The sequence below is a fragment of the Pogona vitticeps genome, chromosome 5, assembly GCF_051106095.1.
Source record: "Pogona vitticeps strain Pit_001003342236 chromosome 5, PviZW2.1, whole genome shotgun sequence".
In the NCBI taxonomy this organism is placed as follows: Eukaryota; Metazoa; Chordata; class Lepidosauria; order Squamata; family Agamidae; genus Pogona; species Pogona vitticeps.
In genome coordinates this window covers 196257495-196272319 of record NC_135787.1, presented here as the reverse complement: position 1 = coordinate 196272319, position 14825 = coordinate 196257495, and the positions used below count along the sequence as shown (strand labels likewise).

The 14825-nt window shown below is 58.4% G+C and overlaps 1 protein-coding gene across 7 annotated transcripts in view; it reads right to left on the bottom strand.

Moving 5' to 3' along the window:
* Positions 1-14825, bottom strand: part of IMPDH1 (inosine monophosphate dehydrogenase 1) — a 44682-nt gene that overhangs the window by 23045 nt on the left and 6812 nt on the right. For 4 of the 7 annotated variants that reach the window (XM_078376781.1, XM_073002347.2, XM_078376782.1 and 1 more), the window contains exon 2: positions 5388-5486. In XM_078376781.1, coding sequence (XP_078232907.1) covers positions 5388-5485 — 98 coding nt within the window. In that variant the 5' untranslated portion in view covers position 5486. Of the gene's footprint in view, positions 1-1290; positions 1403-5383; positions 5487-5779; positions 6343-14825 lie in introns of those variants that run through there. The other 3 variants (XM_078376783.1, XM_078376784.1, XM_078376785.1) reach the window with 3 other exon arrangements.

Genomic DNA, 14825 nt, shown 5'->3' with positions numbered 1-14825 from the left:
GAGTAGACATTGTCTAGAGGGGCGGGGTAAAAATCCAATAAATAAATATATAAATAAATTTTGTTGCTGGGCTACATTTTATTTTGCTATAAAGCACCTGAAAAGAGTGCGCTGCACTCGTAGAGCAGCATATAAGTTGAAAGAAGCGGGGAGGAAGGAAGGCTGAAGGTATCTGAAATGTCCAGCAGATCCCAACCTCTGGCATGTTTCTGTGGCCGAGTGGGGGATTGGAACCCAGCTCTGCCGAGTCTTTTCCCGACCATCTCCGTTCACTGCCCTGCCCTGACTCTCCTAGGCCAACCAACACCCCAGTCGAATTTGTGCAACATTTGCATGAGCCATGTTTTACCTAAAGGCTTTGATCACTGTGTTTCCCTGAGCATTGGGTATTTAAATGCTGTAGTACTTCAGAATGACAAATGACCCGGGAGGGGTCGGTCCTCTGAATTGTCACAGCTTGGCTTGACCGAAAGAGCCTGGTAGAAAAGGAAGGGAAGAGCAGCTTTGGATGGCAGGTGGTGCCAGGGTTCAAAACACACACACACACACACCCCACATCTCAGGCAAGCGGGGGGGGGGGAAGCCAGAGAGGCTTCTTCTGAGCCGCAGAAGTCAGGAGGCAAAGCAAAGCAGCCAGAGGCAAGCAGTCGAAAACGGAGGCCAGGCCCCTAAAAGGGTCAGAGACCAAGGGCTACGGCTTCCGTGACAAGCCTCAAGGCCTGGCCATTTCCAGAATCCATGTGTGTCCTCTGATCTGCCCACCTCCTGCCTCTCCACACACCTCACAACAGAAGGCACGCATGCCATTGCTTAGCTGCTTCCTTCATCCCTTCTCTTCCTCCCAACACAGGGAAGGCCTTGTCTTGGAACAACAACAACAACAACAAAAGCCCCATCATCAGCCAAGCCGGAAGGATATTTGGGGCCCATCTTCTTCCCCTCCAGAGTATTCCTCTTGCCTTAGGCAACAACCTTCATCCAACAGGAAGCAGAGGGGAAATGAAATGAGACGCGGATCACAAAACCTTGGGGCCCTTCCCCCCTCCCCCCCCTTTGTGCTAAATAGGACACACCTCCCTCTGCAGCCACCCAGGGGACCAAGCCTGCCACGCTCAGCATCAGGTGTTTACCCCCAGTGCCAGCCTCTCTCTCTAAAGAACTGCACAGAGATGCAAAGATTTCCAGATGGCTGGCTCCGTGCTTCCAAGAGGTGCAAAAAGGCAGGGACCGCGTCAGAAAACCTGTGACACAGAAGCCGGTTCCCTCTTGGAAATGTTTGCCTTCCCCTACCTTTAATGGATGCGGGCTAGACATAAAGCATGCCTAGAAATCCAGCAGGCGAGGGCAAGCATCGCATGGAAGCAGGAGCCAGGAGCGTTTGCTCTTTCCGGAGCTGACCCACTGCTCTTATGCCCCATACGATTAATGAGGGGGGGAAGGACTGGGGCAAACCGGGTAGGTGGGGGGGTGGGGGGGCCCATGTCTCAGCACAGTTCCTGGAGAGGTGGGGCTTGAACCGGGAACCTCCCAGTGCAAAGCCCAGCCTCTTGGCCGCCACATTCACCACATTCGACCAGAGCGTGCGCAACCACTGGCGGCAGAAGCCTGGGGCGCCCCACGGGAGGCCACACCTCCTGGTCAGCAGCCGAGCCCAAGGAAGCCGAGCAGAAGGAGCATCAGCCGCTGGAGGATGCCGAGAGGACGGGAAAAGCCGCTGCAGCAAAAGGCACGCCAGACCAACCACATTTTTTTCCCCTCTTTGATGAGCGGATGATGGGCAGCTTTCGGCTTCTGGTCTACGACTCCCAGAATTACCCAGGCAGCCTGAGCTCGGTGGCAGAGGAATTCTGGGAAATGTAGTTCCCAACCCCCCACAAATCCACATCGCCTTCCTTTTCATGCTTGTCTGAAGCAGGACAGCTGGGGCCTTGAGACCCGCCGAGTGCAGAGGAGACAGGCGGGACCTGAGGGAGGGAAACCGGCACGGCCAGCCGGCGACATTCTGCTGCCTGAGCGGTTAATTTTCGAAGGGCAGCAGACACCAAAACCACCTTTGACTTCGACTCAGGGAAACGTGAAAAAGCTATCCTGCTCACCAAAACAGGCTGCTCGTAACTAAATGCAGCCGCCTCCCCCATGCAGGACTAGAAGGTGGCTTAAAAACTTCCCAAACAAAACAGGACATCACCCACCCACTAGCCTAACACCACACCTAATTAAGCAGGCAGAAGCCTCCTGCTCTGTTTGGCCCACTTACGCCCACCGCAGAGAAAGGCTTCTGCCCAGAAAGTTGTGTCTCACCAAAGTTTTAAAACCCGATGAACCCAAGAAGCTGCAGGAGGAAACAATTTGCGAGTCACGATCCACATGCAGTCTGGTCCTACATACACTTACAGAGTGGCCTTGTAGCCAGCTGGGCAAAATCGAAATCAGACAAATAAATGAATACACAGAGGTAAGCCCCGCAGAAAGCTGCAAGGTCTATGGCCCACTCAGCACCCCTGTGACTCTCTATACCTACAGGACGGATCCTGCGCAGGTTTTCTTGGAAGGACGTTCCACCAGGGAGCATACAGACCCTAACAAAGTGCTTAGGAGGGGAGGACTTGGATTTCCAACTATCTGTCAACGCAGAGGGGAAAACCAGCAGCCCTAGGGTAGGTGAGCGGTGCGAAAGAAACCAGGGAGCAGGGCCCGTGCTTCGTTTAGAAACTGACCTGCAAGAGAGGAAGTAGGTAAGCCCTCCCGCCTCCCATCGGCTCCGGAAAGGGTGCTCCGAGCCTCTCTCTCTCTCTCTCTCTCTCTCTCTCTCTCTCTCTCTCTCGCTAGGAAATCCCAGTGGGTGAGGAGAAAACCCACAGTGTTATTCAGGCTAGTTAAACAGGGAGGGGGGGAGTGGCCAGTGGGTCCCTCCCAACGATGGGAATGGACGTATTCCGAGGGCCAGTGCCACTGGAGGTTAAATACGCCACGAAGGCAAGAGATGCCAGCTGCATGCAGATGCTGGTGGGGACCACAGTGGTCCTGAACTCGGGGTAGTGATGAGCAGAGGGCCTGCTTGGGAGTGGCTGTCAGGAATCCAGGGAAATGGTAAGTTTGTGTGTGTGTGTGTGTATGCATGCCCGCACGTGTGTACATTCTGTTTTTACATTTTAATCAGTGCCATTATTTACCAAATTAAATTACAAAAAGCACATGAAACATTTTTTTCTGAGGGCAGCCTGGCAGGGACCTCACCCTTCATTTTGAAACAACGTTTCAATCTTAACGAGGGATCAAGCCAAGGGTGGGCGCACATCAAGGGCAGAAGCCTGGATCGTCTCCCCAGCCTGAGAGGAGGGGTCGGTGAGGGTCTGGCAACGGCCAAGAGGCTTGGCCGCCTCCTTGCCTTCTTCCTTCCTTGTCTTCCTGGGTCACTTAGGCCAAAGCAGAAGCTATGCCGCCCCATCCGCAGACAGGCGCAACACAGTGCGTTGTGCATAATCCACGTATTTCTGTGGAACTCCCCACCCCAAGACGTGGCGACAGTTGCGGTCCGGCTCCCAGAGGAGCGGACGAATTCTTGAAGGACCAGGGTGAGACTCTGGCCATGTGCAGAGAGGCTGCAGAAAGGGGTGGGGGTGGGGTGGGGGGGTCAATCTTCTCCTGCACCTCCCTCCGCTGTCTAAGTAAGGATGAGAACAGTGACTCATGTTCTTAAAACGTCTGCGGCTCGCTACGGCCCCACCAGTCTGTCTGCAGCCCTAGAGAATCAGCGCTGCGGCGGCTTTCAGTAAAAAAGGCACTGGGGTCGATCTTCACCCGTAAACCCTGCTTACCCTTTTAATAAGCAAAATGCATTCAATCTGAAAATGCATGCAGCAAAAAGCAGAGCCGAACAGAGGTTGGCTGGGGGAGGGGGAGGGATGACGAGAGTAATCTGGTTAATGGAGCGGCTGTCAGGCTCGCTCTGCTCGGCTCAGCCTTTTGAGATGGGGGAGAAGAGGAAAGCGAGGAAGCAAACTCGAGAGATGGACGCAGCGCGAGCATGTTTCCTTTGACCCAGTCTCCTCAAGCACAGGTTACTGGAATCCCTTCTTGGAGTGGGGAGAGTGAGGGGAAGCAAAGCAAAGGCATTCATGGCATACCACATTATTGTCTGTGGAACTCCCTGCCACATTACCTCCACACCAGCAGAAGCTGCTTTTCCACAATGGCAACAGATCAATAGAAAACACAGCCTCCTTCTGTTCTACAGACCCACAAGTGCAGCCCTCTCCCCACACTGCCGCAGAGGAACAGGCTTGTAGACCTGCCCCTGCATGTACCAAACCCCTTGGTGTGAGGAGGGGGCTGGGGGGGATGGCTGGGAGGATGTCCAGAGAGAGAACTGGCAGGGCAGAGAGAGAGAGAGAGAGAGAGAGCAGGAACAGGATGGGCCCATCAAACAACACCTGGGTGGAGTGGCTTCCTCCCCCCCCCCACAAACACACCAATGTTTCATTCTCTTTAGCACCATCCAACCAGGGGGGTGGCAGTTCCAGCCTCTCCTTTTTTGGGCCAGAATTCTGTTGGCAGTTTGCTCAGAAGTCACATTGACCAGGGGCTGGCTCCCTTCCTGGCTGCCTGTGACTCAGGCGGTTTTCCTTACATGAGTGTAAAGGCCCAACAGGATCTGGGCAATTCTTACTTCAAAATATTAAATACTTTTCTAGGGCGAAAAAAGATGCCTGGATTTGTTGAAATGCTTCTTTCTGTTCTGCCTGCTTTTGGGTCACAGGGTCCCTGGCGACACTGCTGGGAAGGAGGGGTGGTTTGGGCCACAGGGCAGCCCCCCATCTCCACCCCAGCTCCTATTTCTCAAAGGGGCAAAAGGGGCTCCTTTCCGGGCAGCCTCCTCAGCGGTGGGGGCGGCGGGCTGCTGCAGCACGAGGGCCGGCCGGCCGGCCAGCGGAGAGATGCCCCGCGGATCCCCGGGGAGGGGGCCCTTTGGCGCCCCTGCTTTGCCAGCCGCCCGGCTTTCCCGCCTGGGGTGGCCCGAGCCTCCCGCCAGGCGCCCACCCGGTCCACCTGTCCGCCCGAGGCCGCCTTGGGCCCCTCTCGCCTTGCGCCCCATCCCCCAGGCCCCCGGGCTCTCCAGAGGCGCCGGCCCACCGCTCCGTCCCTCCGCCGCCCGCGGGGCCAGGCAGCCGGGCACGCCCCCTCTTCAGGCTCGGCCCAGCCGGTCGAGTCAGCCGGCGGGCGGGCATAGATAGGGGCGAAGCGGGGCGCCCGGCGCCGGGGCGGCCGTCCACTTCCGCGGCCGGGGACCTGGGGGAGCGTGGCGGCGGCGGCGGCGGCGGGGGCGGTGGCGGGTCCCGGTCCTGCCGGAGCCGGTCCTCCCTCGCCTCGGGCCCGGACTTACTTACTTGTAGGTGAGGCCGTCGGCGGTGGCGAAGAGCTGCTGCGCCGTCAAGCCGTCCTCGGGCACGTAGCCGGTGCCGCCGCTGATCAAGTAGTCGGCCATGCTGCCGAGAGGGGGGGGGGGGAGAGAGAGAGAGCCCGTGAGACGGCGGGGATCGCGAGCGGGACGAGGGCGGCGGCCGGCTCCCGCTCCCGCTCCCGCCCCGCCGGCGCGCCCGCCGCACAGCGCCCCGAGCCCCGAGCGGCCCCCGGGCCCCCGAAGCGCGCCCGCCCGCCCGCCGACTCTCCAGCCTCGCGGCCCGGGGGCGGCGGCTACCCGACCGGGCCCGGTCCAGCCCAGCCCAGCCCAGCCCAGCGCCGCCCGATTTTCCCGGGGCGCCTCATCGCGCTCGCCTACCTCGGCGGCTCCCCTTCGCCCATGGCGCCGGGCCGGGCAGCTGGCTCCGCCGCCCAGGCCGAGGCCGCCTTCCCTTCCCTTCCCTTCCCTTGCCGTCCCTCGCTGCGCGATCCCGGGCGGGCGGGCTTGCGGGCTGCCCGGCGTGTGCGTGGCGCGTCGCTGCCGCTCCCGCTCCCGCTGCCGCCGCGTCGCCGGCCACCGCCTCCTCCGGGCCTTTCTCTGCGCCACGCACCGGGGCGGGGCGGCTCCTCCCCCGGCCCGCCTCCCTCCGCCTCCCTCCCTCCCTCCCTGCCGGGCACCGGGCGGAGGGAAGGGGCTCGTCGCTCTCCTTCCACCGGGGAGGCGCGATGGGCCTCCCTCCCGCTTGCGGAGGGGCGTCCCGTGCGCCCGCGGGAGCCGGACCCTCCCGCCGGGCGCCCTCTCCGTCCGTCCGTCCTTCCTTCCTTCCTTCCTTCACCGCCTGCCCCGCTCGGCCGTCGCCCGGTCCCCCTCGCCGGGAGAAGCCGCACCCCGTTGGAGACACGCCGCCGCCACACGCATACGCGCACTCACACGCGCACCGTTTACGAGCCCCCCCCCCGACATTTCAGCCGGGCGCGCTGCGGGGGGGGGAGAGAAGAGGTTGCCTTCCCCCCCCCCTCTGCTGGCAAGGCCGTGCCTGGGCGCGCGCGCCCGCGCTTGGCGGCATCATCCCCGCCTGACGGGAGCCGCCCTGCCTTTTCATCCTCCGCCGGCTTTCTCCGGTCGGATTCGGGCGGCGCCCCCGGCAGTGCGGGGGTGGGGTCGCGGCGCCGTGGCTCGGAGAAAGGGGACCCAGAGGACGGGCCCGGAGGGGCGGCGAAGGCTGGCCGGTGAGGGCCCCCCGCCCGCCCGCCCGCCCTCCCTCCTGGCCGGGGCCGCCGCCTGTCTTTCTGCCCACCTGGTGCGGGACCGGGAGGGCCGGCGCTGAGCCCGAACCGGAGGCGAGGGGACCCTCTCTTGGCCGGACGGCCCCCCTTCCCCAGGCCAAAGAGCGGCCAGGTTTCTTGCAAGGACAGAGCCCTTGCCGGGCTTGATCAGGTGTGGCGCCTGAGGGCTTCGCTCCCTGGGTTTCCTGGGTGTTCCCCCCCCCCCCCCGCTTCTGTGTTGGATACAACAGACCAGGGTGGCTGACCCCCTGCCCCTTGGGAAAGGGTGCCCCTCTTGTCCTTCCTCAAAATATTTTTAGCCCACCTCTCTCCCTCAAGGGAGTTTACATCGTTAAAAAGACTCGCGTAAAAACAGCAACACCACAGACCAACCCAGCTAACTCTTTTAAGTATACACATATTTAGCAACCATCAAATATTATTAAAAACAGAGGATGAAACCCATGTTCATTCAAAGGAACAAGGCATTGCAATCCCTTTAAAACATCACACACACTGGTAGCTGGTTTACAAAGGGAAGGCTTCCCTGTAGAAAAAGGCCTACAGTATTTGTCCGCTTGCGGTAGGACAACCAAAAGGGGGGGCAGGCTGGCCTCCAGTGGGGGGGGGAGTTCCAGAAGCTGTGCCCCCACCCAACGCACCTGGGACGGAGGAGGGGCTGAGAGAAAGGCCTCCCCTGGTGATCTTAACACCTGTTTGTTGCACCTCAGCTTAATGATGGCAGCCTGTAGGTCCTGCATTCTGTGGCCCTTTGGCCCCACTCGGGAGAGCCCCCCGCCGCCGCCACCCACCCCTTGGACCCCATCTGGATGTCCAGAGCTGCCCGCGGAAGACCAGGCTCCCGACGAGAAAGGCTGCAACCCATGCCAGTTTCTACCCCTCCAAGGGCCCTGCTCTTCCTGGTGCCCCCCTAGGGCCTGGTCTTTTTGCAGCGGCAGACGAAGAGGGCTGACCCAATGACCCCAAAGGGCAACGGGCAGTTCTTTCTGCACTCGCACTCCCAGAGGCCCCTGAAGGGCCACCCGTTCGTGCGCCAGCAGGAAAGATCAGCTACCTGGAGAGTAGGGTCTGGACAGTGTGCTTCTGCTCCCTCCCATTCCCTCCGGTCATGTGCCGGTGATGAGGCCAGGATCTCCGGACCAATAATTGGCCACGAGGAGCTGCGGCTTCATGCCCAATTTCCTCTCTCTCTCCCTCTTCCTTTCCCATTGAACTCCCTCCTCACATGACCTCAGAACCCTTGATGCCCTTCTGAGAGTGAAGGCATGCGCGCACAGCCCCCCCCTCTGCCAACTAACATCGCTGGAGCCCCCTCAGCACCAGAAAGGGAACGCATGGCCCTCCTCCAAGAACACTCCTGGCCCACCTTCAGTGGCCGGACGGAGCACACGATGCTGCAGACGGACCCGGAGGAAAGGCTGCCCTGTCCATGGGCTTCCCTCCGCAAGAACGAAGCCAGTGGGAGAGAGGGGCCTTCCGGGCCGAGCCAGCTGCCCTCCCAGGGGGCTCACAGCGGCTGGCAAAACTGAGGTGTGGGTAGGGGTTGCCCCCGTGAAAGCGCTTCAGCCTTTGGGCTTGTGGCTAGTGAAAGCAAAAGGTGGACACAAGGAGCCATGCCAGTCTGAGAAGCTCAGCCAGGGACAGATGGGGGCGCCTGCCTGCCTGCCTGCCTGCCCTGGGATGTGGGGCAGGCCCTCCCCACTCTGGAGGGAGCAAGACTCGGCCCCGTGTTGAAACATGGAGGCAACCGGTTTAGTCTGCGGTCTCTGGGGCACACAGCCCTGATGTCTCTCTTTAGGGGAAAGGCGCAAGAAGTTCTGAAAAAGCCGAGGAAGGGGGCAAGAATCTAGTCTCCCCGTAGCAGGCTTTGCTGCCCTGCCTTCACGCTCAGGAATCCTGGAAGGCGTCGGCCCTTGCAGTCCCAGCTGACTCGCTTTGTGCCAAGAAGCTCACAGCAAGATTTCAGCAGCACAACAAACCTACAAGGTAGGACAGGCGAGACATGAGGGACTTTTAGTCATCACAGCCTATGGTGGCCTGCAGAGAGTTCAACCTGAGCTTCTTGCATCTCAGTCCACAACTGCTAGCCTCATGTCCACCGGGGGGGGGGGGGACATTGTTTTGGCTGCCATCCTGTACTTCTTCACCTAGGGAGAGGCCCTTCTACAATGAATGGGGACTTCTCAGAGGGAGATGTGCCAAAGCTGCTTAGTTTATGGGGAAGCTAACCCCTCCTCAAATGCACCACTTCCCCCCTCTCTCTTAGAAATCATTAAACATTTGAAATATTTAAACTGGCCAGTCCTTTGGCTCCTGCATGATTTCTGGCCAGGTGGGTTTATTGATTTCTGTCTCCCAGCCAGAGAACAGTAGATCCGAACTCCGAGTGAGAGGAAGATATAAATCTGCCAGTGGTGGGTGGGAACATCACTGGACCTTTCAGCCCCACATTGCTGGCTTGTGTCCCCCATGCAGGGGCACCTTCGTGCCTCTCCCCACCAGCTCCCCCTCCTCCGCTGACTGGCAATAAACTGGTCCAAGCATCCTAATTTGTTGGGGCAGGGGGAGAGATCAGACTTGTCCATCTTCTCATCTCTGCTCCCTGCTGTGGTCCAGTCTGCGCTGTGCCCTCAGACCTTCCCATCATGAGAAGTATCCTTCTGCACATGCGCAGAGCCATTCCCCTCCTCACTGCAACTTTACTCACTCCCAAGAACCAGTTTGGGATGGGTGACAGCTGGCCTGGCAGCCATGCACGTGGAAAGGAAGGCTGGGAAGCAGACCACAAGTTGTATCTGAGTGTGATACAGCCGGGGTGGGGGTAGAAAGCCCTGTGCAATTCTATCAAAAGAAAAACAGTGGCCAGAGCAAAGAACATAAGGTGCCTGTGATTTGTGCCATCAGGTTACACATGGTGACCTATGATGACCCTAATGAGGTGCATGAGGTCACAGCTATACAGCGGGGGGGGGGGGGAAATGTGGTTTGATGTGCTGTGATTCCCAGTTCATCAAATTGGGATTCCACAGGTGAAATGGCTCTAGCTGTCCAGATGACAAATTGTAGGACTCAGCAGGGGCAGAGGAAGGGAGTTCCAGCAGTAGATGCTGAAAAAGTACTAACAAGATGCTACCTGGTAATTTCTTTTTTCTCTCTCTCTGTCTTTCTCTTTGTGTGTCTTTCTCTCATTTAAACTGAAGGAAGGAAGGAAGGAAGGAAGGAAGGAAGGAAGGAAGGAAGGAAGGAAGGAAGGAAGGAAGGAAGGAAGGAAGGAAGGAAGGAAGGAAGGAAGGAAGGAAGGAAGGAAGGAAGGAAGGAAGGAAGGAAGGAAGGAATAGTTTGGAGCCAAGAGGTGTTTGGTTGAGGGGGACTGGCACTCCTGCAAGAACCCCTTTGCATTGGACCAGGCATTCACACTGGGCAGAAAGCAGGCAAAAACAATGTCAACCAATTGGAACAAATTTAAAGCTGCTACTGCTGGCTGAACAAAAACAATAAAGAAAGATGACTCTCCATTTGAAAGAGATGACTCCACGGTTGGGAGCGCTCACCACCTCTCAAGGTAACTGGTTCCACTGTCATACGGCTCTAACAGTTGAGAAGTTTTTCCCAATATTCAACTGAAATCTGGCTTCCTTGAACTTGAGCCCATGGTTGCTTGTCCTACACTTTGGGATGATCGGTAAACAGATTCTGCCCCTCTTCTCTTCCTCTTAGCTGTCTTTGAAAAACAAGCAGGTCTGTGAACAACCAAGGGCTATGTGATTCTGGCCATAGTTTCCCACAACCTGGAAAGGGGAGGAGGTAAGCCCACTGCAAAGGGCTGTCCAAGCAACAGGGCACACAGCTGGCTGCTCAGGACCCCGCCACCTTCCCTGCTTCCCATGCCCTCCCTGGGCAGCTGTGGCACCCAAAGCAATTTCCAGAGCCTCTGCTCTCTCCCACCTCCACCCAATGTAGGCTTCTCTTCTAGAAACACCTGAGAGACCCCACACCGGGGGGGGGGGGGTCTAGGAGATGTTCAAATCCCCCCCCCATGGGCCCTCCTTGCCTCAGCAACACTTCTCTTCAAATGGAGAAGATCCCTTTGATGGAGAGATCAAGGGATGCTGTGGTGCTTCCCCCCCCCCCGTGACTCCCCCTCCTCCATCCCCCTCCTCCCTTTCCATTCTCTCTTCTCCTGACTCTCAAGCTATGGAGCAGGCGAGTATGCGTGCATGTGCCCACCAAGGAAGGAAGGAACCCTGGTTTGGAGAGTTGGGAGCAGGGGGGGGGAGGGGGGGGGAGGGAGAGAGACTCTCTCAAACCCAGGCCTCAGGCTTTCTCCTGAAGTTCACCACTAATTTTTTTTCCAGCTGAGATGCAGGAGGAAGAGAAATTAGTCTTAAGTCATTTGTTTTTAATTTACCGGGAGACCTCTCTGCTGCACACCACAATGGCTCTCTTTGAGGAAGAGGGGTGCGGGAGGCCCTCTCCTTTGCACTTGACCAAAACCTTTTTCAGCCCAGAAAAGCTAGTCAGGCCCAAAGCACGAGAGCCTTCCTGGCCAGGGACCAAACGGTCATGTTGTGTCCCCCAAATGGGGTCAAGAATGAAAGGAAGAAGCCAAGATGCCGGCAGAGGCAATGGGGGCAAACCCCATAGAGCAGCGCTCCGTCCCAAGAGGAGAGAAGGTGTCTGCGTACGGTGATACCGAAGCATGATGGGGTATCCCACAGGGTGGCCTTTCTAAAAAATGGGTGAGGGGCCAAACTTTCAGCCTACTGGGAAGCCACCAGGAAACGCCGGTCCCCCTCCACACAAGCCAGGGCAGTGCTGCCAGGGAGGGCCCTGCTTTTCCTTCCACGCGGGCTCACTCTGTGCCTTGGCTGGGAGCTGAGCGATGCTCTGAGCCAGAGTGCTTTAAGTGCCAGGGTGAGGTCTATAAGCAGCACACTTTTCTCTCTTTTTTTGCTTTTAATGCTCCCAACGTTGCTTTATCCTGGGGGTGGTGTGAGAAGGGAAAAGGGCAGCTAGGACCAGCCGCTGCTTTCTTTGCTTGCTCCAGGTGCTGCTGCTGTCTGTGGCGGGGTAAGTCAGCCACCGCCCAAGGATTGTAGGAAAGGAGCCACGGGTGGGGGGGGGGACAGTTGGGTGATGCCTCTGGAGCCAGCCCAGCCTATGGGCAAACAGCACTTATGTAGGTAGCTGAGCCAAAAAATATGGGGGTGCGGGACCTGAGTGGTCCTTGGAGAAAACCAGAAGCAAGGATGGGTGATTCCTTCTTCCCTTCCTCCCGCCATCCCTTCCTTCCTTCCTTCCTTCCTTCCTTCCTTCCTTCCTTCCTTCCTTCCTTCCTTCTTCCCTTCCTTCCTTCCTTCCTTCCTTCCTTCCTTCCTTCTATCCATCATCTCCTTCCTTCCTTCCTTCCTTCCTTCCTTCCTTCCTTCCTTCCTTCCTTCTATCCATCATCTCCTTCCTTCCTTCCTTCCTTCCTTCCTTCCTTCCTTCCTTCCTTCCTTCCTTCCTTCCTTCCTTCCTTCCTTCCTTCCTTCCTTCCTTCTATCCATCATCTCCTTCCTTCCTTCCTTCCTTCCTTCCTTCCTTCCTTCCTTCCTTCCTTCCTTCCTTCCTTCCTTCCTTCCTTCCTTCCTTCCTTCCTTCCACTTCTATACTGCGCATCTGGCTGTAAGGCCACTCCCAGACCACTTTTTAAAAAAAAAAAAAATTCTTATTTAACCCACATCCAATCTAAGCAACATCAAGCTAACACCACAATAAAACACAATTCCATAATACACCAGTGCCACCATCGCCCTCAGGGCTAGCATTAATAATATTTTAAATGTCATTCTCCAAGACCACTTTCTTAGACCACTGGGAGGGAAACCTCACAAGCCTAATAAGGGAGCTTTCCACCCTCCCCGGCTTGGGTCGCCCAGTGCTAGGAGGCTGCAGAAGAAGCACAAACGCTCCCCAAATCAGGTCCGGATGGGCATGCCGCCTCCGTGGCTCAAAGGAGGTTTCTCAGAAAGGATGGGCGTGACGGGGGGGGGGTAATCAAAGCACAGCTGATTCGCTGAGCGGGCTGAAGAGGAGCCCCCCCCCCCAAGGGGGGCAGGAGTTCCCAGCGCCCGGAGCTGTCCCTTCTGGCCGGTCCCTTCCAGCCAGCACAGCGGTTTCCCCAGTTCCGGGGTGTGAGGGGGCCGGGGTGGGGGGTGGGGAGCAGGAGAGAAAGGCTCCCCCCCCCCAACCAGAGCCGCTCTTTCCAAGGTGCTTGGGGGGCTGGTGGCTCCGGCTGGGGCCCTCCCACACCCCCGGCTGGCCACAGGGCTTCCGGACAGGACAAGCCAGGAGGTGCCCTGGTTTCTCCACAACGTCTTTTGAGGGGGGGGGGGGAGAGTTGGTCGCCGTGGGAGGGGGGGTCTCGGGCTGAAACAGGAACTCCGGAGAGGCGGGAAGAGGGGCCAAGACGACGGCACCCGCTTCGCCGGAGGGTCTGCGCGGCTCGGGCACCTCGGGCGACCCGCCAGGCGTCTGAGGAAGCGGCCCCGGTGGGCAGGAGCTTGCCGGGGCGAGCAGGCGAGGCAACGTCCCAGCGGCGGGAGGCAGGGAGGGAGGGGCCGCCGGGCGGCCTTCAGGGGCACCCCATCCACCCTTCTCGTGGCGCTGGGCAGGTGTTTTCCTGCCTTCCAGGAGCGGAGGTGTGTGAGCGTGTGTGTTTGGGGTGGGGTGGGGGAAGGAAGTGTCTTGTTTCGCCTTTTTTTGTTTCGCTCTCTTTTTTCACTCGTTTGGCTCTTGCTTCCGTGTAGGAGACGGACCAGGTGGAAAGCCAATGGGTCTACTCGAAGGAAACGGAGTCGGTCCGCTCAGCTGGCGCCTGTCGTGGAAAACCGCCCCTCTTTCCTCGCGCTCCCCTCCGCCTGTCCCCGACCGTTTCCCCCCCGCCCGGCGCCTCTGGAGCGGATCGCGCCGCTCTCTCCCTGCAATGGGGCCGATCCACCCACGGTCCCACCGACGGGTGCTTCCCCGGCCGGCCAGCTGGCCACCCACCGCCGCACCGGAGTCTTCCGGCGAGGCGCAAACCCTGTCGGTGCGAGCCGGATCAGGCGCAGGACCGGCCCCCTCTCGCCCCCTCCGGGGCTCGAACTGACGCCGGCCTCCCCGAGCCTTGCCCCGGGCTGAGGGAAGCGGCGGCGGCGGCGGCGGCAACCCCTCCGAAGCCCCCTGGAGCCACGTACGTGGCTCCCGTGGCCCGAAAAAGGAGCTGCCACGGACCGGGAAGGCTTTGGCCGGATGAGATCGGCCAGCCTTGGAGCCCCAACAAGAAAGCTTTCTGCTGAAGGACCTTCTCCACCGGCCTGTTGGGGTGGGGGCCAGAGCAAGCCAGCAAGCTCTTCTCCAGGCCACCCGTAAGCTTAGGAACGCCCCCCCCCCCCGCTCCCCTGTCTTCCTCCTGCCAGAGACAACGGTGGTTTTTTATTCAGGAAAAAAGCTTGGGGGGTTTCAACTGGACAGAGTAGGACTTTTCTGTGTGCTGTCCTTGTTTTTATTGGTGCGCTTTAAATATGCCTTTAGGTTTTAATTCCATGTCTGTTTTTATTCAAATTTTACTGCAGTTCTCTCAAGTGGCTTTACACACACACACACACACACACACACACACACACACACACATATACACAGAGAGAGAGAGAGAGAGAGAGAGAGAGAGAAAGAGAGAGAGAGAGAGAGAGAGAGAGAGAGAGAGAGAGAGAGAGAGAGAGAGAGAGAGAGAGAGAGGTGAACTATTTGATTTGGCTTCCTGCCTTGAGCAGGAATGGACTTTCAGGCCCCTTCCTACTCTAGGATTCTCTGAATTAGCCATCTATTGATCTGCCTGTGTGCAGAAACAAAAAAACACCAAAGCCAAAGGGCAGCGAGCAGCAAAGTTCTGATTAAAAGAGGGTGAAGGAGCCAGTCCCTTTGACTGTGACCAGTGCCCAACGCCACCGCCTCTTTCACGCAGAGAGGAAAGGGAAAGGCAGAAGCCTCCCTGACCCCAAAGGTCTCCCCACGTCAGCCTGTGTGGACGTAGCCTTCACTTCCACTCCACTCTGCCTCAGAGGCGTTTGCAAGACCAGCAGGATGAAAACTGACCAGGATTTCTGGCGCAACGG